The following is a 27754-nucleotide window of genomic DNA, read 5'->3' on the forward strand; positions in this document are numbered from 1 at the left end:
CACTCACGGTATTGCTTTGCCTTTTTTTTTTTTTTTTTTTCCTCTCTTGCGGAGGGACTGCTCCATTCATAGGGCTGGGCAGGCAGGCGGGCGGGCAGGCAGGCAAAGCGCAGGAGCGGCAGGAACACCATCACCGACGTAGCGTGGAACCTCAAGGATGGTTTCTCACTGAGAACATCAGGCCACTTAAAACCGCGCTTTCTTTCTCAGCCCTTTCTACATTGGACATACCCTACCCCCCACACCCACAACTCTAAACGAAATCATCTAATCAGGAATGGAATTCGTGTGTCTCGGGTGATTACTGGCGGTCCCAGCCCTTTTTCGACCTGCCGCGGAAACAAACTGACTTCCTAGCCGCCTGTCTGGCCGCTGCCGCAGACCTACCACTCCACTCCACTCCACTCCACTCCACTCGGCTAATTTAACCCACGTCGTCCACGGACTGCTGGCTCTCGCAACTGGATTAATCGGGACTGGTCTGTCGCTGCTGTAGATAAGCAAACGTGCCTGCCCGTGTGCGTGTATCTGTGTGTGTGTTTTGCAGCTTGTATGATGCCGACACATTTGCGGTTCCGGAGAAGGTCATTCCTTGGGCTTTTATTCCTTTTTTCACTGTCCACCACGGCATTGTACTTCATCTACTCCGCCCCCGGAATCGGTAAGTTGGTTCAGATGGAGGGGGGGGGGGATTTCGCTGTAAATTAGCAGACCTTTGGGTGAACCGAGGCTGTTTGTATGCGCCGTTAGGTCATGTGTGACTGTACGGCCATGCGCTTCTGCTTAGTTTTGGTATCACCCTGTAGGTGATGCGACTCAGCTGGATGCTGATCCTCTAATATCCGTGTACCTGGCCATGATAATAATAGTACAGCTGATGAGCATGGCTGCTATAATCTCGCTGATGTTACTAGGCCTTTCGGCTGTGGTTCGAATGCTCCCAGTTATGTCTGGAGCCGCAGACAAAATGTCATTTGGCCTTGGTTTAGCTTTCATCTGTTTCATCTTCACCCCTCAAAGAATCAAAGTTGACTCATGTATTTCTTAAGGCTAGCCCTGGCTGTCTGTAATTGGCAGACCAAAGGTCACATTATGAATCTTAGATTCATGGGGCTAAATGATATTTCCACTCGGTCATAGATCACTTGCAAGCAAGTCATTCCTGACATCATAAGCAGCCTGATAGTCACATGCGGTTGTGTAATATCACATGTCCTGAATCCCTTCATTGATGAATCATCTCCTACCTTTCTTTTTTGTTCTGCCACTCTTTGCTGCTCTTTTCACGTGTGTGTACATTGTATTTGCCAGTCTTGAGCTTTTTTGTTGTTGTTGTTGTGGTTGGTAGCTTTCCATCCATCTTGTCAGCCTTGATACATATTGGCCAGTCATGCTTGGCAAACAGTTTTGGTCCTTATCATTCCTTTTGAACGGCGCTCGTCTTGAAACACAGCTCTTGCGAAAAATAGACATAGCACTTGCCTCTGTCCTTGACTCTGTGCCAATGGGATCGGTTTAGAACTTCCTTTTCAGTTTCAGGAATACAGATGAATGTGCAAATTTGTTGCAAAGACGTGCCTGGCCATGTTTTATTTTGGTGACCAGAGAGGGAAATCTTTGAGGAAATGCCAGGTGCAGGTAAATGTTCACTGCTTGGACGTGGTCTCATTTATTGCTTAATCCTCCATTGCTTGGGTGTCCTGTTGTGCTTGCTGAGCGTGCTTGTTGAGGGTGCTTCCATTTGAAGCGTTGCTTAGTAGCCTTTGATCTTTTTTAAAGCAAAAACACGCCAAAAGGTAATAAGTCATCTCTCCGAGCCCAAATACTTTCAAGCGGTGAGAAGGACGGATATGAGGCCTGAGCAAAAGTGAGAGCCTATTTTCAGCTTTTGCGTCCATGTAGTGACCATTTGAGTGACATATTGCTCATATCGTGCGGGCGTAGGCTCTCAAAAAACATATCAAAGAGAAAACTGACCCTTACTCATCAAAATGGATATCGATCTGTTCACGCTTTTTTACTAGCGGAGGACAACTTGGTCAATAATTGAATCAATTCTCATATTCAGGAGACATTACTGACAGTAAGTCGCAGATGCTGAGTGCAATGATTTTCTAAATGGGGAAACAAGTAAATGATTGAGGAAACTGGGATGAAAATAATTCTTGATCCGGCAGCTTGCTGTTTTTCCAGCAATGATGGTATCTGACTGACTGATAGCTGCATTTGCATGTACATCCTCCAGGGTGTTGACTATTGTAGGGGCTTTAATGGACATGTGGCTGACTGTGGGTTAGTTGAGAAACGAAGCAAGACCAGCAGCTCTAGTCCATTAATTATAGATGATAACCGGGAACGAGGCAGCTTTTTTTCTGCTGCTGTTACTAAATGCTGCAGTTTAAGCCTTTTTACTGCAGGCCAGAACTGGGAAATCATGTGAGGGTTTGGCGACGATGCTGGGTCTAATGGTCATATGGCTGAGTGATTTACTCACTGGTGGTAATATTGATTTGTGAGCATTATTTGAGGTTTCAGAACCTGTGGTCACAAATGCACCGCTGAGCGTCCAGCTCGTCAAACCGAGGCGAGGTTGCAAATGATGCCGCTTAACAAAAACAATTACGCTTGCATCTCTTCACAACTTCTCAGTATCTTAAGATATTTAAAAGTGGTTCGTGACACAGAGAGGTAGGAAAGAAGAACAGCAGACTTGCTGTTTTGATGTGCATGCTTAGAAATATTGAGCTTTGCTCACGTTTATTGGATGCAGTTCATTTCTGTTAAACTATACTATATATCAGATTAAATGTAGTGTGCAGTTGTTCCAGTCTTTCAATGTGTAAATGAAAGATGCCAGAAGGGATCAAATAGCACAAAGGGTTACTGTAAAGAATCAGCTGAATGATTTGGAGTAAATGGTGTTTGGGGGGGAGCAAGAAGAGAATGGGGAAAATAAATGAGTCAAGCTGCTGGGTTGCACATCGGGGGAACCCATCCAGAACACCTGAACAGGGCTTCCTATGATACCCAGGTGGCTTAAGTGCAGAATGCCCCAGTTTCACAGTTTAGTCCATCTCTGGCTTCCACATCACCATCTGTCTCTCTCGGTTTCTCTGTCACCACGTATTCACATGCACCAACACCTCAGCCTCTTCGGTGGACGTCGCCCCGGAGCCTGGGTGCCGACTGATGCAGGCTGGGGATGCAGGGCGCAGCTGGGCTTCATTGCAGCAGTTTATTTAATTAAAACATGAGAGGATCCCACTGGAATGAGCGCCAGCGAAGGCACTTCCTCTATTTATAGGTTTTCATGCACACACACCGCCACATCTGGGGAGTGAGGGAAGACAAGGGAGCAGGTGCTCTCTTTGTCACCAGAGACTGGGTTCCAACTCCTTCATAAATGCTCTTGTGTGGGTTCATGTCCGTCTGTGATGCTGTGTGTGTCTTGGATTCCAAGTGATCAATTCACAGATGTGGCTCGATGATGACATTGCGACATGTTGACATTTTTTTGTATAGTTGCTACACATGCAAGCCAAGCAACGTACGTAAATAGCTGGTGAGCACTGGAGACGTCAATAAGGGCTTTAAAGTAGATTTAGAGCCATCCCTAGTTTGTCTAACAGTGGTGAGATGAGGGGAACAAACGGTCTGAGCGCTTTGTTAATATGCAAACTGGGCGTTTGTTTTTATTTCTAATGTTTTTGGGTTGGTTTTTTTTGCAGGCACTGAATTGACTTTTATAGATGCCTAATAGCTCCATACTATTTCAGTGGCGCATACTGTTTTCATGCCCGCCGACCCTCCCATAAAGGACGAGGGCGGCGGAGACCACCAGCAAGTAAATGTCTTGGAAGCAAGAAAAGCACCGATTTGTGTTTGCACCCTTAAGAATATGCAAATGAAAAAAAAATAGTATGAGTGCTTTTAACTGAAGTATTTTTCAACACCATCTACAGTATGCGTCCTCATTTGTTGAAGGGAGTTTAGTTTTGAACCTGTTCTGCTTTCTTTGGTAGTCACTGCGTTTGTGTTTAAATCCTGTCACTTTATGACATCGTTGGGCGTGTATTTCATATATATATATTTAATTAAAACATCAAATAGATTTTATATATATATATAATCTATATATTATAAGCTGCTGGAGTTATTTATATATATATATATATAAAAAAAATACACGCCCAACGACGGCATAAAGTGACAGAATTTAGACACAAACGCAGTGTATATGTTTATATATATATACATATATGTTATATGTTATACGGTAAATGACATAAAAAAAAGTTGGAGGATTGTTGTTCAGCTACAAAGATTTTGGGGTTTTGTGTGTTATTTTCCTGCTGCAGACATGAGTCTGTCATGAGTTATGCTAATTTGAATAGTTTTCCATTTAAACTTGAGTTTCATATAAGAGTTTAATAATTAGAAGTCCAGTGTTCTCTCATGCTTCCCACTCTCTCTCTCTCAAGGGATTAATTTGTGGAGACTCGCAGTAGGAGCATGTTTTTGATCTGTGCTCAGCCTCATGCTCTGACATCACTTGGGTTGCAGAGATCTGCTGTCTTGCTGATGGGTTTCCTTGGTGTAGGCTTTCCCATTCAAGCTCATCATGCTGCCTTTGCTGTGCAGAAGTGCACAACGATGATGCTCCACTTGCCTTTTTTGTCTGGTTGTATTGTGTGGTTGTATTGCGTGTGTGTGCAACCATTTCCTGCAAAGCCAACATTTCAACCTTACGCCGAGTGGCTGCCTAACCTTAAGGAGATTTGAATTCTAATTTGAGTAAATAAAAATGCATCATGTTTGAGGTGTGGAGCCATTTAAAGAAGAGAGAAGCTTGTAAAGATCAGACGGATTGTGTTTGGTTTTATACAGTAACATGCTTTTGGGGCGGGGGGCTCCACACAAGGCTCAGTAATCATTAACTTTGTTGAGAAGGAAGACATAATGATTTGTTCCTAATGCTCCATGGTTGAGTAAATTCTGCATTGTTTGATTAACGGCTGTCGGCTGATCTCAACTGTTTGAGCACACTCGTGGGGCCTAATTCCAAAACACTACTATGCGTAGTTAAACTGCCTGTCTTAAGTCTTGTAAAGTTGGTGTTCTGCACAAGTTTCCTGGAATCAACGTTGATAGGGTGGTTAGTGGTAATCATAGCGCACATCAGAAGCTGGCATACAACACGGATCCACATGTTTGTGGTCTAGCTGTGTCTTCTTGCGCTGCAGTTGTAAGTGAGTTGATTTGCGTTCATGGGTAAACTGTGACAGTGGAAAACACGGGCTCGTGTCTGTGGTAATACTCCTGCTTGTTATTGCTTGGCAGGCGCGCTGCTTCTTTGCCACTTGTGTTAAGGCCTGAGCTGACACTCTTAAAGCCTTCCGTCTCCTACTCCGAAGGCCCGTTGTAGCACTACCATCACCCCTGAGTCCACCCTGCTGCTTAATTGATCCGTCTATGGAGCTCAATTCAGCAAAGGTTCCACCGGCTAATTTCTGGAGCTAGGGAGAAACATTAGCTTCGTGCCACACTGGCTCGGACAGAATTAATTGAAAAAGATATCCTTGTCTCCCACTAGTTAAAAAGTGAACATCAGCAAAAAGAAAAAAGAAAGAAAATGAATGCGTGGAAATTGTAAAAGTCTAAATTTAAGTCAAATCATGCAAACCTGGATGCCTAACAGTTCAGCCACTCTGGCTCGAGTGCTTAAGATCTGCCGTTTGACATTTCCATTGCAGTTGCCATGGTTCCCACAGGACCTGTTCCCACTGACTCCTTTTTATTGTCAGTGCAGCCACAGAAACATGCCAACCGTGTTCCCCGTGATGGTCTGGGTGACGACAAATCCCCAAGGTTACAGTCATCTCGGACACTGGCATTTCTCTTTGTCGGAGACATCTGTATACTTAAGATGCGACACCCCTCCCATAAAAATCATTACGTCTAGTATAAATAACCTGAAGTGATGCTGGATTTGGTCTGCTTTCTACCACTGACAGGTCAGAACAGCACTTGCCTCATCATTTGAATAAACATGCCAAAATGGTTATGTCCGCTTCCGTCCACACCATTGCTACTTGTGTAAATCTTCCTGCCGTGAGGTTACAAATCCGTGTTGTAAATGCTTTGCACACGGGCCAAGGTCACGTGACTCTGAACACTCTCTTTACAAAGGAATTTGGTTGAAAATCAATGGAGTGAGAGTTCATTGCACTTTTAGTCAGTCAGAGGCATGAGTAATCCTCTTAATGCCAGCCATTGACCTTATGGTGCTCTACCCGGTGTACCTGTTAGTCCCCAACAGACACACACAAAGTTATTCATGCACACACGCACACATACTCTTTTACGATATGCTCCAAATACGGTTCACTGGAACAGCCAAAAACCACCCTGAAAAAGGGCACATTTTCAGACACATCTAAAGCAACCGTTTCTGTGGTATCGCTGCCTTCAACAGACACAGTTTTTTTTTATTTTGTCTGTATGTTCCAGGTTCAAAGTGGAAGCCATCTTGTTTTGTATAGTTTAGAGAGCTTTTATTGGTGGGTATTCATAACTCTGCCGTAACCAACAGCGGGAATAACGAGCTCGCTTTGACCTTCACGTTTAATAGTGACATGGATGGCATCAATGAGAAATTATTTTGACTCATTGCTTGAATCTAAACATTCAGCATTATGAATCTCCCTGTGAAACCTAATACATCCTCATCACACAAGTGTGTAGATGAAGATCGCAGGCTGTCACCTGCACAAACAGCTCCTGAACAAATTCACATATATAACTGTAAGAACCGGGTATGTCTATTTGATATATATAAAGAAAAGGAAAGATTGCACAGGGGACATGGTACAATCCAGGAACATTATTTTGTGAATTCACAGTCAAACTAAAGGGATACTTCTCGGCATTGGGCACATTTAAAGAGCTGACCAGTTCATCCACTTTCCCTTAAGCGGTTGTTCTTTAATGGATTATTACATAGAATATAACGAGTCTTTATTATATTTCCAGTTGACTGCCACAGAAGAAAACATAACTCCTCTTTTCCCGGATTTGACGCGCTTTTTGAACAGACTGTTTGAAACATTTCACCCACTATAAATAGATCATGTCACAGTGTCACTGGGAGCTGTGAAAGTCAACAGCCTGAGAATAAGCATGACTGCAGACCCCTTTTCTCCTGTTTTTTTCCCAACAATTTGCATGCAGTTTTCAGTAACCTTTTTCATCCTGAAATAGAAGAAGTGTGGCACCAGAGTGGTACATCAAACCTCCATGGTCTATTTGGGGGGAATTGTAAAATGATAAATGATTTGGAAACAAAGCAACTGTTTTATATAGTAGTATTGTGGTGAATTATAACAGATGGATGAAGTGAACAGAACTGGAATGTTTTCTCCTATTTTCACTCTCGGGATATGATTCATGGCACAAACTTTTTATCCTGGGGCGCTCCACTGTTGTCTTCCAAATGAATGTGATGTGTTTGGTGGCCCAGTCAAACGCCACGACGTCTCTGTGAACACGCAGCTTAAGTTGGGGGAGCAAAAAAGCCGCCACCTAAAGATGCTAGATAAAGCCATCTAAAACTGTAAAGAGTACAGGCAATGAAAATTGATAGTCTAACTCATTTATATAATAGTTAATTGTCCGTTGAAATGTCAAGTTTGTGATATTTTTTTAACAATTAAACTGGCCGACACTGTTGTATAAAGGAAACCCATAGGATCATATCAAAATATATGTTGGTTTGTAGGCTGAAGTGGAAGTGGTTATATTTCTGCTGTATAAGCTTCATTGATGTGACGAGACTCATGAAGCTGCCGACGCCACATGTTGATGCTTTTCATTACAAGTTCCTTTTTTCTCCTTAATGCTGAGCTGAGAAGTACAATGGCAATTCATTTCTTCTTTGAGCACCGGCCAACCTTTCCCCTAATAGATCATCCTTATACACCGAGTAGCATCGGTTTCATGCAGATTTTCTATGACTTCCCCAATTTACATTTTGAATCCTCTACCTGTAACCCCAGCTTCCCTCGCACTGAGTTCCCGTTCCTCTTCGAGATGTATTTGTTCGGCAGATAGCAGCTGAATCAGAGGTCATCCCTACACACGTAGCAATCACGCTTTTATGTCTTGAACTGTTTTTTTTTTTTTTTTTTTTGTAAGATGACCCCCTCCCCATACTGCCTCTGTAGTCTGGATATTTGACCGCAAACAGATGGTGGAGCTGAGCATGGACGAGCTGAGGGGGTGGATGTCTATTAGTGCTTACATGGAGAGATGTGAGTCATTTCAGAGGCGGACTTAGGATCTTGTGTGGAGGCACTAATCAATTATGTAACCTAATCATCCCGAGGAGATTCCCAGTCTTTGTTGACCTGGTCCGAGCCTCTCTTTGTCATTCAGACGGTTGCCATGGTTACTTTGGTCATGTGTTTGTGGGCAGTCTGCAACTGCAGCTTGTGATGAGCTGGTGTACAGTAGGGATGTTGAGAGTGAGGCACACTCCAAACACGCACAGCGAGATGATGATGTGTGGGGATCTGCTGATTGTAGGGGATCATTACCGTGACAGCTTGGGTTTTAAACTTAGCCCTCAATAAGTGTTTACTGAACACTGTATAATCATCACTTCTGCACAGGCACAGGGAAAACAGTTGTTTTCAACGCAGACACATCTACCATCATATTCTCAAATTATGTATCCTTCTTCCAACATGTCTTGCGTCCATGATTTTTTTTATTTTTTATTTATTTTTTATTTTTCATGTGCTTATAATACCCTTATTGAAATTTATACAGTTAATGGTTTTGCAGGAACTGCTCCTTCTGCCCGGTACTGAAAATGAGGAGAGAAAATACTTAATTTGAGGCTCATGTAAGACCTCAGTAGGCTGTTTTCGGGGCAAACCGATGTGGCAGCTTGCAGGGATATCGTCTTTTAAGTGTGAAATTCTTTCGCCTTGTACATTATTCTCTTCTTTATCCGTATTGAGTTGTGACCAGAAATGCTTTCGTTAGTGGCACCTCATCAGACCAGAAAAAAGAGTGGATTCATTCCCAAAGGCAGTGGGTTTGTCCACCTGGTGGTAGAAGGCAGAAATACTTGTTTGTGAGCAAGCACACCACATGGTGACCACGACCTAAAATATGAGCTTCAACCTGCTAACATGACACAAGCCGAATCATGTTGCACTGTCCAACAGCAAGTGTCATGTGGATTTACTTTTTCTCTCTGGGTCTTCCAGCCTCTCCGCCAGAATAGTATCATCCGAGAGGCTGTTTTCTAAAAAGTGCCCCATCCTGACATGTCTATATCAGCACCTTAAGGTGGCCTTGGCAACAAATTCCAAACAGTCTGCTCACAAGGAACCTTGATTAGAGGGCTTCTCTAATGAAACCTCAGGAGGGCCGAGCGTAGCTGTGGCAACAGGTCATTTAAAATCACTGTGCCACAAGATAACAATGCAAATTCAATGAGTGCCAATTCCCTGCTGTTTTATTTCATACTTTGATTTAGTGTCCAAGCCTGGAGAAATCTTCAGGTAGAGTTGATGCAAAACGTGAAAGGGCTGGGAAATCTAAATGCTGTGAGGGTTGTGCTTTTGCTTGGGAAGTTCTTCATTTCTCAGGTGGATTTCATTCCGACTTAAATATGCATTAAAACTTCCAACCACCCACTGATCTAAAAGGATGTCATTACGTGGAATAAGTTGCCAAAGATTGAATTAGCAAGGTGGCTGATGTGAAATCCAACAATCAAGTCATGACAACTTTGAGTTGTTTACAAAACCCTCAGTGTGTTAAAGCCAAAAAAATACGAATGCATCACGCATTTCTCTTGCTATATATTATACATCGACTATTATGCAGCTTCCAAAGTCCTATCACACGGTTAGATGTGGGAATGCGTGGAGAAGGGCACGTGTGGCTTGTCTGCGTCTTGCTTCACTGTTTGTAACTAATGTGGTGTACTAGCTGCCTGCTCTGGCCCATTTGTTCAGTCAACAGGAGTAACCTCCAGCTGTGAAGAGACCTCATCATTCTGCTGGGGGGAATAGGGAAGTAGAGCAAGTATGATGAAGTTGCCAGTATGGTATGCATGCGTATGTGTGGGAAGGGATGGGATGTGGGTCATCATGGGAGCAGTTGTTTTTTTTAAATTTTTAATTTATTTATTTTTTAGCGTAGCTTGTGTGTGTACCTGACTGTATGTCTCCTGTGCACTCACATTACCGAGCCGCTGCCATAACACAAGAATGTTTTGGACAGCCGCCAAATGTAAAAGCGGGTGGAAATGAGCAGAAGGGAGTGGCAGGGATACTGCAAGAAAGAGGCAGTACTCGCAGCCCCTGGCTTCCCAACATCGCAGCAGTCTCGCTTACTCCTCGACTTTTAGCTGAGCCGAGACTCGCCTAATTGTCTATGCCCTTTGCTATTTGGGAGGTTGACTCGTCTCATCAAAACCCAAAACATAGCACTCTGTTTTGTCATCAGAGATGAGATGAGATGAGAAAGGGAAAACACAGGCTGAGTTGGCAGATAAAGTTACTGAAAAAAGGAGGAACAAAGAGGTGTGGTGAGAAAAGAAGCACAGGACAAGTTCAGAGAAGTCTGAAACCACTCTGGAGTTGATTTGATGACCTTTATTGGGTTTTGGCAACAGCTGTTCAGATGTGGCACAACCTGCCGTTCCGGCCCTCTCCACTCACTGCACTTGCAGAAAATGAAATGGCCTCGGACTGGAGGGCAGCAGAGGACAGGCGGCGAAAGCAGGAGACGGGGGGTGGTTGTATCTTCAGTAACTCGGCGTTTACACACCACTATGTTGGGATCCAATTAGAATGATTTCATTCAGATCAATGAAACGTTTGTCCAATTTAAACATAGGTGTTGCTCCTTGACGGCGGTCCAAAAATGTTCAAAGTGAACATGGAAGTGAAAATCCAGCGATCAGATTTCCTGCTGAAACGAGGAAGGAAAGTGAAAGCCACCATCTGCAGTCACAATGTCTTTATAAGGGTGTACTGTTTTGGCGCCCGGTTAAATGTACTTGTTGCTAAACGACTTCAGTTGTCATAGTCCTTCACTTTTGGGCTCCAGTCACTGTGCTTACTCTCCCTTGCTGAATTTTGGTGCAGTGCATGTGGCTTACAGTCTGTTTCCAGGTTGGTATTTGCTGAAAACAAACATGTTGGGAGCAATGACTCAGAATGAAAACAGTAAAGGTCCCTGCCCATCAGATAAACAATGGTCCGTATTTCCTGTGAAGCTGAGGGCAGCACAGTTCACACTGCCACATTGTTTACACATTGTCATTTAACAAAAAAAAAAAAAATCTGATTAAAGCTGCTTTGATCAGGTTAAAAACAAAGGGAAAAAAGCTATAGCTGCCTCAGCAGTTCGACAGATGCAACTATAAATGGAGGCACTTCATACAGGAACTATGATGACATCTTTCTAGCACCTCGAATTTAGCGTTTTTAAATGAAAAAACTCGAAGGCCTCTCCGTCTCGGTTATCCTTGTTCTTCTCACTTGGAGTCCCTGCGTTGTTGCACTTCAAACTAACAGCCATCCTTTCACCCATGCACTTGTACCTTTTTTTAGAGCCTGCATTGTCTTCTCTAATCGGCAATGGAGCAGAGAAAAGGAGGAGAAATTGTGTATTTCTTGAGGAAAAAAAATGCCTCCCTCTGTCTCTTCCTCTCTTTTGCATATGTACACACAATCTGTCTGTCTCCATCTCATCCTCTTTCACTTCCAACCCCTCAGATCTGTTTTCCAGTATTTGCTCGCAGCAAAGAGAAGTCGGGTTTCTGGCACCACTCTGCCGTTTATGTAATTCTCCTTTCTGTGTCTGCTCCCTGTGTTTCTCTGCCATGCAGTGGCTCAGCAGACATCAGGGACTCAGGAGAGTGTCGCACGCGCACACGCACGTAGCACAGGCTGACGTGGGCACACACACACTTACACACACATTTGGGACGGCAGAGCAGATGGAGGGGCAGTGGGACTAGTGCAAGACCAATAATGAACTCCTACTATACCTCATATTGTTCCTGCTGGCATATGCTAATCTGTACTATGTCAGAGTGCTGTATACTATTTTTGGAAAGGTCTTTCTTTTTTTTTGTCTCCTACAATATAATTTACATGGCACATAGTTTCCAATTGCACAACACACACAGCTGATTGTATCATGCTTCTCAATTGTATGTTATCAGCTCCACCTCTTTACTCCTGCCTTTGGTAAACTTTGTTGTCAGCTGGAAAAGCTCAACATTCCTCTGCAAATAGGACTAAGTTGTTAAAGAGTAACACCGCGTCTCTATGCTAAGACAGTCTCATCTCTGTTTTGGAAATTGAGTCAGTGAGTGTCATTGATTAACCGGGGCGTTTCAGCACAACCTTTAAGCTCCGAGGTGAAGAAAGAAACGAGAACTCTGTGAGGAAGCCTCATTGGATATTAACGGTACGCTGGAAGGTGTTGTGAAAGCTCCTCCTGTCCTTAAAACAGAAGCTGCTCTTTGCGTGGCCAAGAATAATCAGATTCAGTCAACTGCAACCCTGTTAAGAAATGACCAACCGCTAACTGTTCGTACATTGCCACAACAAGGTGAATGTTGAACTTGGCCCCCCCGCCATTTTTACTGTGGTCACAGGTGATTCACTTCCACTTGTTCTAAGTAAGAGTTGGTGTCGTCATGCAGTTGAGTCGATACAATGTCTTTCCATAAAAACACTGCAGCAACATTCCCCCGAGGCTTCCATTCATTTCTTAGAGATTTTCTTTACTCGATCCTCGACAGGATAGAATGGGTGTGTGGGTTTGGAATGCCGTTATTTTGCAATATACATATTGTACATGCAATATGGGTTTTTCATGCACACGCCCACATTAGCACAGTTATCTCAGTTACTTCATGCTGTCCTTTTGATAATTGTTGATAGTTGTTGCCAAACCCTGAATTGTGTAACCGCCGTGTCTGAAGTTTCACCTTTGCTCATGGATGAAATGAGGAAAAAGCAGTTGGCAAAACATGTTTGGGTAATGTGGTTGAGGGCGTGTAGGGTTTCTAGGTGTGTTCAGTTGTGTGTGTGTAAATGTGTTTGTGTATTTAGTTTAGGCTTCTAAATCAGAATCTCGTGATTCGCCAAATGCCACAATAATTTCCCAAATTGGGATGAATAAGTATTTATCTATCTATCTATCCATCTATCTAAATGTAGGCTACAACGTACACAGGAATTTGACCTGGTGTAACAGCGCCACAAAACATTCAATAAAAGTTAGCATAGCAGGACAAGTAAAAAAAAAAAAATATATATATATATATATATATACTGTTGAGGTGAGATATGTACAGAATGATATGACCGTAAATATATACAAGATCTTTGGCAGGAATAGATATTGTAGAAGAGATGGGAGAGAGTGCTTTAGGAATGGTGGGGGGTGACTGGGATGGTTTGTTTAGGAGGTTGATGGCCTGTGGGGAGAAAACTGTTCAGGTGTCTGGTGGTTTTGGTCTTGATAGACCTGAACCTGCGGCCTGATGGGAGGGTTGTAAACATGGAGTGAGCTGGGTGTGATGGGTCTCCCACTATCCTTCTAGGCCTCTGCCTGGATCTGCCATCGTGCGGAACACACTCGGGCTCCTGTTCAAGGCCTGTTAGGTGGCTGGCTGTTCGCACAATGCGCTCCAAAGTTGTAGCGTAGTGTTGAGCAGCAGCTTGTTGTGTAACATCAATTTAGTTTAGGGGAAGTACCAACAATCCTTTGGGTCGATTCAGCCGTTGACTTTCTACCTTGACTTTCCACTTATGTCCACGAAAGAGCACTGACTTCACCTCTGTCACGTGAAAGAGCTAGAATCAAACTTTCACATCACTGATAAACGCCTGTTTTAGAACAAAAAATGAGGTCAATCAAAAAGCATGTAACGGATCCGGAGCGCCACAAAAACCCTGCTGGTGTTTTGGTGAAAGTAGATCATTTTTACTCGGTTGTCATTTACACGCAGGCATTTAACGCCACGTAAGAGTGGAGCGAATTCAAAGGAGGGCAGCATTAGAGAGATGTATAACAATGATTAAATGAATGTAATTGACTGTCCAAGGGGAAGTGGGAAACGGATAAGAGCGAATGGGAGTGCAAATGGTTTTGAAGCTCTTAGGAAGTGGGCAGCCTGCCAGGAAGTGTGATGAGTGCTGACGTCACTTTGTTGCGGTAAACGAAGAGAACTCACCCTTTGAAAAAAGACATCTGTTCTGAGAATATTGTCCTTCCTGCTATTTCTTTCTTTCTTATTCTCCGCTGGTCTTTCAACCATCAAATCTGCTTCTCTTGGGGCCTGTTTGACAAATGGACCTGTTGGGAGCTCTCTGTGCACACGAGGGATCCGCCCAGTGCACCGGAAATGTTTTTTTTCCTGTCGCAGTAGATCCACGCACACTTTGGATGTGATCTGCAACGATGTTTGCAGTGCAGCTGTGGATCTGGAGGAAGCCTCATGATCCACTTCTGACTAAATGTCATGTGGCCAAAACTTGCACTAGACCAACGGTGTCCTCAATATCAGCTGCAGCTGCTTGTGCAAGTCTACTCCGCGTGTGTTAATGCATCACCATTGTGTTCAATTCTCAACTTGTGTTCATTCAGTTATGCTCTATAGCCAAATGTTGATGAATCGGTTTTTAGATAGAAAGGTCAAGTCGTCAGCCCACATTTGAATGAAGTCCCGAGAAGCGCAGATAACTGGTCATTTGTACTGCCTATGGTTGATGATTTCAAGCGTAGGTAAACCGTAATTGCAATGGGCTGTTTCACATCAGGAGGCCGGGACTGTTTGGTTGATGTACTACAGCAATACAAAAATACAGCCCATCTGACACGGTGTCTGGCATCGCGCAAAGGTGTTGAAGACGTAAACACGTGTTTACAACTTTTCACACACACTGACGAGAGATGTCGTGAAGCCACCTGCAAAAATAGGAACCACCAAAATGGCTCTGAGCCATTGGAGTGGGGGAAAGGGGAACTCTTGCCTGCAGCAGTGTTTGAGTGATTTCCTCCGTATGAATAAAATGAAAATCCTTGAATAGCTGGATCCAAAGTGTCCCAGCAGAACATGCACATTGCTGCTTGCTTACCTGGAGTTACCCCTCTGCTGCATGCGTGTGCAATTGTATTACAGATGATGCCTAATCTGCAAGTCAAACATCTATAAATACCAGGGCTGTTCAGACTTCCTGGCTTCAGAGGAATCTGCAAACAGTGAAAATACTTGGATATCCTTAGAACGGAGGCAAGTTTCCCGTGGTCGTGCGCAGTGTTTTACCGCTTTGCGTCATGGTTTAACTGCTGTTCTCGGAACAGCTGCTGAAATGACTCACTGGTGAAATTTTTTGGCAATAGTTAAAAGTAGATCCAGTATAAAAATGAAAAGAGCCGCCGAGATGTCTGTATGGGCGCGTAAATGTGTGCGCGTGTGTGAGAGGGCAAGAGTAGATTTTAATGACAGGCGGTGGGAAACAGGACGTGAGATAAATGATCTCCTTTTGTCTCTCTGACGCAGTAACTGACATCCATCTGTGCTGCGGCAGGAAAACGCACTGCATGTAAGGTGTTATCTCCAGGTTTCTGTGCACCAACACTATAAGTAAGAAATTATTTCACAACAAAATAGTGTTTTTTTACAGTAGTATATTCACATGTGCCCAAATGCAGGTTCAGACTCGGATCCAAGACGAGAGTGGCAGAGTTTTCGTTTGAAACACATTAGATTTTTTTTTCATTGTTTTTATATATATATATATATATATATAGATATAGATATATATATATATTTTTTTTTTTGTTTCAAAGTTTGGAAAGGGTTTAGAACGGGGTTGTTTAACATCCCTATCAGGTAAAATGCAGCTTTGCCTTTCCTTTGTGTTGCGTTGACTGCCGCCTGTGAGTATTGATCTGCTTCAGCCTCTGGGTTTGTCTGCATCACTTGCAGAGGCTCAAAAGAGATAATAACTATTTATTTTATTTACCGTTACAAAAAATGTTGCATCTTACACTCTTCCCTTATTGTACATACTTATATATATTTTTTAACATTTTTATTTTCTCTTTGCACTGTTTTGGTGGCTTTAAATCTCGCTGTACCATGTACAATGACAAATAAAGGCATTCTGATTCTGATAACGCGCTTGACCCCTCAGCTGAGAGGCAATAATCATTCAAAAACAAATGCGCATGTTTTTATAATGAAAAAAATAAATAATCTCAGCTCATTTTAACCTTGTTGTGCAATTCTGACATCCTCAGTAGATCGATACACTTAAATTACCATAGTTGTTCGAGTTAATTGTGAGTGATTTACTGTTAATGCTTAGAGTAATAGCCCGTTTGCTCTCCGATAAGTTACTGAAAAGGACCTGATAAGTCGCATGTAGCCAACTTAATGTGTTACATTGCTGATCGTGTAATCAATTCAGCTGCCAGTAATACTAACGCAGCACACAGTCCGTATTAACGGAGATATGATAACTGCGCACCCGTAGAGTCCTGCTTAACTGAGTATCTTTATGGATGTGTGGCTCTGTGGGTGTCACTGATAGGCTGTGGCATTAAACTGACCCTCTCTGAGAGTGACAGCTTTAAACCCTGAAAGCTATGAGAATAAGTGGGTTGTCTGTACAGAAACCTTTTTCTGCTGTGAGGTGGGGGGAGAAGGAGGGAAAAAACGCCTTTCAGCTCTTATCGGGGAGCTAGCAGAACGGGACCGATCACCTCCCACTGCTGAGCTATCAATGTGGAGTTAATTGCCTTGCAGAGGAAAAGTGGGAGGGTAGTGTGCATGTATCTTTTTTTTTTTTTTGCTTGTTTGTTTGCCTTGTCTTTTTTATTAACCTCTACGCATCACAGTATCAGCCCTGGAGTTGTGAGCCTGCGATCCATCGCTCAGATTATTTCCTTAAACGATAGGAACAAACCGATCTGACAGAAAGCAACGCAAAGCACATTAAACAGAGACGGCAGAGAAGAGAAGGAAGATGGAGATGGAGAGAATGGCAGAGAAATGTAGAAAGGGAGAGTATCAAGGAGAGGTGGGCTGGGCTTGGCATGTGGACAACATGTTCTGTGAGAGCCTGTAAAAGACAAGGTCATTGAAGGTTTCCTGTCCTGCTTGATGGCTTACAGTGGGTGTTTGGGTGATGCACTTCAGTGGAGGTCCTTCCAATCTATCGGTCCATCTAGAGCACTCTAATGTGTTGGCCGTGGCACGTTAAAGTGCTCTGTATGCATGCGTTTTTGTTTGCATGCTTCCTCTTCACTTCCTTACTTATGTCCGGTGCTAATGGCTTCATGTTCTAGTCCATTATGTTCGTTTCTGCCAAAGTCCAGGTCTCTCTTGTCTCATTGCATTTGTCACAGTTTGTTGCCCGAAATACCACAGCATTAGTCTTTACTCCGGCGTCTTGAGAGCATATTTAATGTGAGAGGAATTCCAAGCACACTGCCGTGTATACAGGGGAGCAAGCATGGGCAGTCTCTCTCTGTTCATGCCACTTTAGATTGTATTTCCTGTTGGTCTTGAATGAACCAACACTGACTTTCTGGAAATGAAAATCAAAATATCTACTGGCATCTTCCAGGAAAGAATAGACTTGGATTTAGATCTGCTTCGACAGTAAACTGTACCTGAATACAAAGCATCCATTGTATGTTGGTTGGGCTTGCCCTGGTAGGGAAATATACAGTTCTCCATATGCTTGGCAGGCAGCATAACAAGACTTGTCAGAATAAGTCTGAGCCTGCACTGGGTCACACGCCAGAAGCCTCTTAGCATTTTTCCATCATATGGTGTCTCAGAAGGGCATCAGTGAGTTTTGGTGTGTGTGTGTGCGCGTGTGTGTGTGCTTTAGTGCATGCATGTGTCCAATGTATGTTGCAGTTATCAAGATGTGCTCTCTGGTTCCTTGTGTTTTTTCATTACCATGAATTTTACCTGCTTTGCTTCAGCTGCAGCGTGCAATTTGTGTGCTGCAGAGGTGAAATGAGAACATTGATTTCAGTTCCCGCTTAGCCACTAGTCTCTAGTCCTGCAAGCCTGGCAGTTTGTGTAAAATAAGATTAATGTGATGGAAACTGTAATACAATTACTAATGACAAATCACATCGCTTGGATTTCTAGCTCAGCTGTATTATACTCACACACTCACACACACACACACCATGCACTCAGATGCACATCTACTGTACGCTAGGCCTGCAGATCATATTGGTATTGCTTTAAGAGAAATGCTGATTGGATTAATGGCAAGTGTTGTGCAGTTGGATACAGATTCACAAAGACAGGGATCCCTCATGGTGGCAGCACTTAGTTGGAGTGCTGTTTCAAAAAAAAGTAAGCAGGAGTGGTATTTCTGGAAGATGTTCTAGAATTTCTGCTTTGCCCTTTGCTCTTTGTCAACATCAGAAACTTGAGTGCGTGACACATAGCACACGAGAACATGCTTCTTTCTCCTACGCATTCAATGCAAAGGTATTTGTGGTTTCCCACCATTTTCAGCCAAGCAGCACCTTTTTTTTTTTTTTTTTCCATTGTTCCACTGCATTGCCCCTCCTCAGCTTGTGAACCTTTCTTGTGGTATTGTATAGGTCAAACCACACTGAGCAGTACCTCACCACGCTTCTCTGGTAAAAAGATCACCAATGTTAGCTGCTCTAGAAACATGGCGGATTCTGACTGAAGGCTCCTTGATGCGAGGCTGGGAAATCCCGCTCATTGAGTCGCCAGTTCACAAAATCAGTTTGTGCCCGCTCGGGTTGAAATGTGTCGTCGCTCAAAAGTGCATGTATATCTGTTGGTCTATGGTGTAGGCGTAATGAAAAGAGGAAGTATTTTGTCAGAAGTTTTAACGGCTCTTTTCACATGCACGCTAAACCTGTTTTTTTTTTTGTTTTTGTTTTTGTTTTTAATTGAGGCCATGCTTTATTTCCTTTTTCTTTAACTGGTGACACAAGTCTGTGTGCAGTATACTAAGAAGGCGTATCTTCTCTTCTCTTTTTTTTTTTTTTTTTTTTTTTTTTCTCTGCCCACAGTGAATGAGTATGTGTTCATGGTCCAAGCCAGAGGCATCCAGATCAGAGAGAATGTGAAGAACATAGGGGCTCAGGTTCTGGAGCAGGTGGTGAGAGGGGCTTACAGCATGAATGGAACAGGTAAGAAAAAGAAAAACAGCCAAAGATCTGCTGTCATTCAATCGCACAAGCTCGAACAAGACTAATTTAAAGCAAAGAATGAGACACGGCAGTTGAAGCCATCCCAGACGCACTCTTTGTGTCTCATGCATATAGTCACACAGAATATGTTCAAGTCACCATTGGAAGGATGTATGTAAAACAATCCGGCATATGGCTATATTCTGCTGACAGACGTGAAAAGGAAGGGAAGCCGTTGCTGGTGTTGTGCTCATACTTGCTCATGTCATTCCAGATTATTCCTATGACTTTAACTTCAGTAACAGCGATGCTCCTCCCACCACATACCTCCCTGAGGGCTTCACATACCTCCCCTCACAGGTTTGCCCCGAGAGGCTGCCTTCCATGAGTAAGTACACTGTTAAGGTTGTTGCTTAAACTTTGGTTTCCGTGCTTTGAGTAGAACCTATGTAACGCTGGTAAATTGTGCACCAACAGAGAAGATTTTTCATGGCGTCGCCATGCATATTTGTTTATGCGACGAGTACTCGAATGGATCAGAGCACATGCTTTACTTCAGTTTTGATCGATGGTGCAAATATGTTGTTAAAGGGCAGTCCAGCAATTGAATGCCTCGGATTGCTAAGCTGTTCCAGGCTTTAACATTTCCTCCCTCACATTACTTTGATCTTTTTCCATCATTTCTCTCACACGCGGCTCTCTTTTCCTTTTCTTCCACATTTTTGTGGCCTTCTCTGCCTCCTTCCATCTCTGACACACACACACACACACACACACACACACACACACACACACACACACACACACACCCCCCCTCTCTCTCTCCCACTTTCCTTTTTCTTCCACACTCAGAGGGCAGGTTGGAGGTGAACATGAGTGAAGTGTCTCTAGAGGAGGTGGAAAGATCCTTTTTGGAGCAAGAGCCCAGCATTGCCTCAGGTGGCCACTGGAAGCCCAGTGATTGTTTACCTCGCTGGAAGGTGAGTGTGGATGTGACGCTGTCAAAAGAGCTGTGTGCTGACAAGCTTACACAGACTGCTCAGATGAGCATCAAATGCATGATTGCTCCATGTAGGGGTACAAGAGATTACTGAACAGACCTCTGGCAGGTTTTGAAATAGTGTTTTAAGTAGCAACTCCACCCATGTAAGAATTTTGAGAAATGATGTTCATCCTTCCTGTAAAGTCCAGTGAGAATCTCCTCGAGCGGCTCATTTAAACTTAGCGTGCCATTTCTTCATATATGATCGTGGTTATTCTGTTATTACTGTTTCCATAATGTTTACTCCAATATATATTTTTTGTAAATTTAAGCTGCTGCCTTCAGAAATGACACGAATGTAAATCGTAAAAGAGACGACAAAGAACAGTCCCACTGTGGGGGGTTATGATGTTTACTTTATTTCTGTTAACTCAGCTGTATGATCATTTTGGATTCTGCCATTTACTGTATAGTGCTGTTGAGCTGTTTCACATTATACTAAGAGGCTTTTCTACTGTCTTGCCCAGCCCATTTTTTATTTTTCCCCTGAGATTACGTTAAGTTATGGAAACACCTCTTTGTGATGCAGCAAATCATTTGTAAGACAGTGTTTTTTTTTTTTTTTTTTACCCACATTTTCCCATTTACCTACTTCTGAGAGATCAACTCTAAGAAAGAGTATCTTCTTTGAACATAGTACTGTCTTTGTATGTTAAACTGCTCTGTAACTTTGCATGTCTGTTTAAATTCACACTTGCATTCACATCTGCATTTTGTTTAATGTCTTTTGTCTTGGCCTTCATTTCTTGTCCCCAGGTGGCAATCCTGGTTCCTTTCAGGAACCGACACGAACACTTACCCATCCTCCTGAGACACCTGGTGCCAGTGCTGCAGAAGCAGAGACTTCAGTATGCCTTTTACGTCATAGAGCAGGTATGCACACATACCTGTACGGTATGAACGGCTGTTCACAAGCACTCACGGTCCCCTGTGTGATTTCAAACACTTGCAGAAATATCATTGCTGTTTCACCGTAGGCAATGAGCTGAAATGCTTTAAAAATAACAAGCGCAACCTACGAAAATAGGACCATCAAAGTATCCTGTTTCTTTTATTGATTTCTTTATTTTTGCTCTTTAGGGGGGTACAGAGCCATTTAACCGAGCCATGTTGTTTAACGTGGGCTACAAGGAAGCTATGAAAGACCTGAACTGGGACTGTCTGGTCTTCCATGATGTGGACCACCTCATGGAGAATGACAGGAACTACTACGGCTGCACAGACATGCCACGACATTTTGCGGTCAAACTCGACAAGTACTCTTACATGTGAGTCCTGATTCTGCCTCCAGAGAAATACACAGCGAAGATTTTTGAAAATGACTCTTATTACGTGTGATTGTTCCTCCAAGGCTTCCGTATAATGAGTTCTTTGGTGGTGTCAGTGGCCTGATGGTGAAGCAGTACAAAAAGATTAATGGATTTCCTAATGCATTCTGGGGCTGGGGAGGAGAGGACGATGACCTCTGGAACAGGTGAGGGCAACACATACACAAACGCACTCGCAGACACAGACACCGCTCTGTCTGACAGAGCCGCAGCACGAGGCTGACTGCATTGTTGACTTTAGGCATACTCACGAGATGAGTTAGGCCATTTGGCACATAGCAGGCTTTTGTATTCGTTTTTTTTGCTCCATTTGCCTTTGCCGCGCAGCATTTACCTCCACCTATTCAGCTCCCAGGCAGCTGCACACATACAGGGCTTTCAGTGTACTCTCCTGACTAGCTGATTGGCATTAGCATTTGTTTCCGACTGTAATACGGCATCTCTTTTGTATGTATTTACTGTGTTTGTATAGCATGTGTTGATACCGTTTTGTTGACAGTTAGTAATACGATAGCTCAGTTTTCTATGGAAATGTCACAGTCGGGGTCATCAAAGGAAAGCCTCCTCGGCCTGATTGTGTACACTATGGTTTAAAAAAAACAAAAAAAAAAACATTAAATATCTTTGTGCAGGGTGCGGTTTGCCAATTACACAGTAAGTAGACCGCAGGGAGATGAGGGACGCTACATGTCAATTCCACATCACCATCGCGGGGAAGTGCAGTTCCTGGGAAGGTGAGTGTCCATGTATGCAGAGATATAAAAAAAAAAACATGCACACACCCACAAACCTTTGGTCAGAACAAGAAGCTGATAATTGCAGTGAGGCTTGGGCTCATGTGATGTAAGCCAGTCACATGAAACGCCAGAGTGGTGACTTTGAGAGAATTTCAACTCTTTTAAAGACTTTGCATGTGATGTGCTCCTATGATTCAGGGCTGAATTCTTAAGTGACTTATAACAGCCAAAGGATTTCAATGTTTCTTTGATTTGTACATGATAAAAGCACAACTGGTTACTACAAAAAAGATCTGCACTATGTCTTACATGTACTTACCACGATTTATTGTAGTAGTAATAATCTTATGCAGAATCATCCCCGTGGAAATAGATATGCAAGTGAGCCCCTACTGCCTAAACCACAGACAATAACGATCCCCCTGTCACTATCAGAACTTGCTTCGCCACATTGTTCACGTGTTCCTTGAATTCTCTGTGTTCCCTCCACCTTTGATTGATTGCTTGTTTGTACTTGCAGGTATAGTCTACTTCGTCACTCAAAGGAGAGACAGAAAGTGGATGGTCTTAACAACCTAAACTACTCCCCCCTGATCTCCAGAAGGCCTCTCTACACCAACATCACAGTCAGCTTGAGCAGAAAGCTTGCACCCGTAGCCGACTACTGACGTAGGCAGAGCTGGACTGCAAAACACCTGGGAATCAAAGTCCTCTGGGACATCAGCCATATCTCACCAGTTGCAGCACTGCTTAGGACTTTTTAGTTGACAGATTTTTAATTTTTTTTTTCCTTGTTCTTTTTTGTTTGTTTGTTTGTTTGTTCGTTTGTATGCAAAAAAAAAAAAAAAAAGAAAAGAAATGGAGACGCAATTGGTGTGTTTGATAAATCGTAAAAGAAAATAGGGATTAATGCTGCACTTATCCGTGCCACAGCTCATCGCTCTTCTCACCTCGGCTTATCTACACTTCGGTCTCCACATGCCTTTTGCACCATTTTGGCCTTCAGCACCCATTCATTGAGTCGTTTCCATTTCCCGTCCCACACCAGCGCCACCCTGCGCTCTTGTGCTTTCACGTTAAAATAGCCTATGACACACACACACACACGCATTCGAGTGCACGCTCACGCCGCTAATGCACGAACACAAGAGTATGACTTACATGTGCTTACATGGTCCAGAGGCTTTGGTTTTTGTTTTTTATTCTTTACTTGTCTCTTGCACTTCTTTTTTTTCTTAAATGCAGTAAACATGTGAAGACATTTGCATGCGCACACACACACACACCAACTTCAACTGAGTGGGCTCTTGCAGCCGGTTCTGCATTAGGTATGCCAAATCTACAAGTGGAGATATATTGTATGTGAAATAGTTTATTCTACGTTCAGAGAATATTAATTCCATAATCATCTCTTTATCTGTATTTTGTCCTTTGAACATACCATTCAAAGACTGTGATGTTTGTGTTTGCATAGTTGCATTGAATGTTTTGGCTGCCTGCAAGTGGCTGTATGTTGGAGTGAAATGCTCATCCTGTTAGCAATAAGCTGTGAAATCAGACAGCAGAAATTAGCCCTGACTTCCTTATTGTACAGATGCAATAGCATGGGTGCTAGCATACCCCTATTGGACCACACAGAAGGAGTGACTGTGTATGCAAACTTCACATTCAGCTCGACTTTGCCTAAGCAAACATGCCACCCGTTTCTGAACTCGTGTGTCTGCGTGCGTGTCTGCGTGCGAGTGAGGGTGAGCTATGCAAAATGGCCTGCATGCATCTCGTCGTCAGCGCAAGGTTATCTGGGTCACCTGCAGCAGACGTTGTCTCAGACACTCTTGACAGATCTCACTTTGTGTGCAAGTGCGCAAATCCAGGCCGGGGAGAGAAAAAGAAATAGTTCCAGGTGTATTTTTAGAGTCTGCGTCCTTAATGTTTACTCACCTTCATTTTTACAGACGACATCTGGAGGTAGAGAATACTTGATTGCCGTCTCTGTCACTGGTGTTTACAGAAGCTTTTGCTTTACTTTTCAGATTGTCTAGTGTTTGTAAAACTGTTAGCTGGCCCTTCTCCACACAGGTTGCTGTGAAGATGCAATCTCACCTACCAAGCTTTGGCTGCCTTTGTTCTGTACCTTATTTTTTTTTTTGTGCCACTTCTTTGCTTGCACAAACAAAAGCAGCTCTGAATGCCTATATACGACGTCAAGTGATTAACCACTGACTAGCTTTGTGAAGTTGTCCCAAGACTTCGGCTTGAAAGCTTCTTTGTGCAAGTGAAACTTTGATGTGTAGATTTTATGTCGTTTTTTTTTAAATTTTTTTTATTTTTTATTTTTATCTTTATTTTTTTCATTTTTCGAGTGGCATGCAGCCTAACACTGCATCGACGCACAGACCAACAGGCCTCTGGTCATACACAGCAGCTCCTCTCTAATTTGTGTTTGACAGTGTTTATTTTGAGTCAAATATACCGATACTGTAAATGTAGAACGTTTTTTTTTTTTTTTAAATCATACAGACATACTCTCCTCACTGTCTGTCCTCTAGTCATGCAGCTACTTCATTTCACACAAATCGCCTTGTATGCATTTCTTAAGATGTATCTTTCGGGAGTCATGCGTAGTTGACAAACTGTTGTGTTCCCACAAAGAAATGAGAAGTGAAGAGGCTGGACCTCTCTATTTATTTGACAGATTAATTTCCTTAATTTTTCAGTTTTTATTTTTCTTGCGGTTGATGTGATGACTTAGAAATGGACATATGGTAAACTGTGTTAGATGCACTGAAACATTGTTGTGTGTAATTGTGTGGGGTCGTGCGGTTCAGGTCTGTGTAAACGGGGCGGTTCCAGTTCATTCAGATGCAGATTTCGCCCTCTTCAGGAGTGACAGAAATAGCTGGCTGCAATGGATTGGAATGGCACCTGTACTGTAGCCTGGTGTTATTAATCTTCTGAGCAGACACGTTGGAGGAGGCCATTTTGTGTGACAACCACAGGAAGAGCAAGACACTTGAGTTTAAAAAAAAAAAAAAAAAAGAAAAGGAAAAAAAAATTGCTAGTGGCCACTGTCTTTCGCTGATCACCTCCATTATACTAACTGATAATCAGTGGTGCTGACCTTCCTAAGCTCCCTTCGAGGGACCCACTCCACATGCTTACTGGAGCTGATTTCTAACATTACAGAGGCCGACATCGATGGGCAAAACATCCTTCAGACTTTATTGGCTCTCTTACATTTTAATGCAATCTTTTTATTCACCAAGCTGAGTTTATATCCAGTGTTACAACATCCATAGACTTGTAAACCTGCTGCCTTTTCATCCTGCCAGCTAAAGCTAACCCATGTGTATGTAGATAAACAGCTCCAGTTCATTGCCTCCAGCAGAAGCGTGTTTACCCTCCTAGCTTGTCACTTGGGAGGTGCCCAGTGGAAGTAATGGACAGTAGCAGCATTTGTGTTAAGTTTTCTTTTCCATGTGTGTTTGAGTGAAATGGCTAAACCTCTCATAGGTCTAACCATCCTCCATCAAAATTTTGAAATATTTTGTATTTTGTTTACCAGCACTGATATGAACATAATTTAGTTGTGAACAACCGGCAGGTTCTCCTTCTGGTTTCGGACGCTTACGCGACACACTGTATATTATCTTTGAAAAAGGAAAAAAAAAAAGAAGAAAAAATATGTCATTGCTTTAAATTAAAAGCTAGATGGACACGTAGAAAAAAAAAGCCATTTGCTTTTAGTGTGACTGTTCGGGTGAATATTCGGACTGTGAGTGACCCCTTAATAAGAGTTCCTCTGGACGATCTAAATACTTTCAGAGGCAATGTTCTGTGGTCAATGCTCAATATTCCTCAATATCCAATGAGCAGCCTCATCAGCCCGCACCACATTTAAAAGGATGCTCTTTTTGTGACTACTAGACAGCTTTGGCCACTAGATGACTAACAGCAAACAGCAAATAGTTTGATTTTAGTTTGTGATCAGAGCATGCTGGCGAGTCTTGCTCCTGTTTATATACATATATATACACATATATATATATGTATATGTGTGTAATTTCAGTTCAGACCGTGAATGCTGCTCACTAAAGAGGCTTCATCGTCTCAAAATTTCACCTGTCCTGATCCGTTCTGTGCCAGTTTAAATGAAGGGACCATTCTTTGGGCATCTGACAAAACTGGCAGCCTTAAAGCTTCTTAATTTATTGCAGTGTTTTTTTTTTTTTGTTTGTTTTTTTTTTGATTTATTTTTTTTTATAAGCAAAAATATTTAAATTGAAAAAAAAGTGCATATCAAGATTAATGATCATTGTAAATATTGTTGTTGTGAGTAGTGTTTTAGAAGTTCTATAAGGTCTGAAATCACTACAGATGCTAGCATAAAGAACAAGGCTTTGGTTAGAGGGGCTCTGGGTTTATCTGGTGCCATTTAAAGTGCTCGCGGAGCTTATACAGTGACATCAATGTTTTTACATCATTGCTTCCAAGCACAAACCTTTTTCTTTCTTTCTTTTTTTTATTTTTTTTACGAAAAACATTCTTATCCCATTGAATTTAAATTCCTCTTGTAATCTCAGAGGTGTTGTGCATTTCGCAGACCCCCCCCTCACCCCAAGTGCTGTGGCAGTAGGAGAGATGAATCGTGGCAGATGAAGTTAAATGACCTTGACTGTGCATGTGATGTCTCTTTGAGCGTGGCAGCAATTGGGGTAGGGTGGAGGTCACAAGAAACAACTGCAAGATAGCAATTTTTCAGCCAAAAAGAGGGAGAAAAAAAAAATCTTGCACTCATGATGCAAGTAAACATGGGCACCCAAACCAGCGACACAATCCACTCCAAAAATCCACACAGATTATTTTTTGTATGAAAGCTAGATATCAAAAAAAGATGCAGTTATCTAAATTTGAAAGATTTCATCTCTGATTGTGATTTCAAGGAGATTTTCTCCTTGAATTGAAGCCATTCAAAGCCACTTGTCAAAACTTGATGTCAGCCTTATGTGGATCTGTTAGTGTATTGGCATATTATCTTTTGATTATTGGAATTTGTATGATGGAGATTTTCTTTTATACCATCATTGTTATTGTCAGAGTACACCAATAAAAAGAAACTTGTAAAGATTGATGTCTTTCTGCACACGGGTGTGTTCTGTCTGTGCTCTGGTCTGCCTCAAGTTTTCTGGAACTTCTGCATCTTCATGGTGTGGTCAGTTAATCCTTATCAAATGTGAATAAAAATATTTGGCTATGTTGCACGCTACCACTGCTGCACAGAGTGTGAACTTGCACAGGCAGGGATACTTCCTGTTGGGAGACATTTAGTTCACACTTCATTACATGGTACAAAACACAGGGCATGAACTGACCACATGTACAAGCTAACAGTTATA

At 42.6% G+C, this 27754-nt stretch overlaps 1 protein-coding gene across 1 annotated transcript; it reads left to right on the forward strand.

Annotated features, from left to right (window-relative positions):
* On the forward strand, window positions 1-27489 carry b4galt5 (UDP-Gal:betaGlcNAc beta 1,4- galactosyltransferase, polypeptide 5). The gene is made up of 9 exons (XM_075474665.1): window positions 1-661; window positions 19132-19251; window positions 19526-19639; window positions 20104-20231; window positions 21050-21166; window positions 21374-21561; window positions 21645-21767; window positions 22254-22355; window positions 22879-27489. Exons 1-9 carry the CDS (start codon window positions 553-555, stop codon window positions 23024-23026), a joined length of 1149 nt encoding a protein of 382 aa, XP_075330780.1. The 5' UTR covers window positions 1-552; the 3' UTR covers window positions 23027-27489.
* Window positions 27490-27754: the final 265 nt, after the last annotated feature.

The sequence above is a fragment of the Odontesthes bonariensis genome, chromosome 10 (assembly GCF_027942865.1).
Source record: "Odontesthes bonariensis isolate fOdoBon6 chromosome 10, fOdoBon6.hap1, whole genome shotgun sequence".
NCBI lineage: Eukaryota > Metazoa > Chordata > Actinopteri > Atheriniformes > Atherinopsidae > Odontesthes > Odontesthes bonariensis.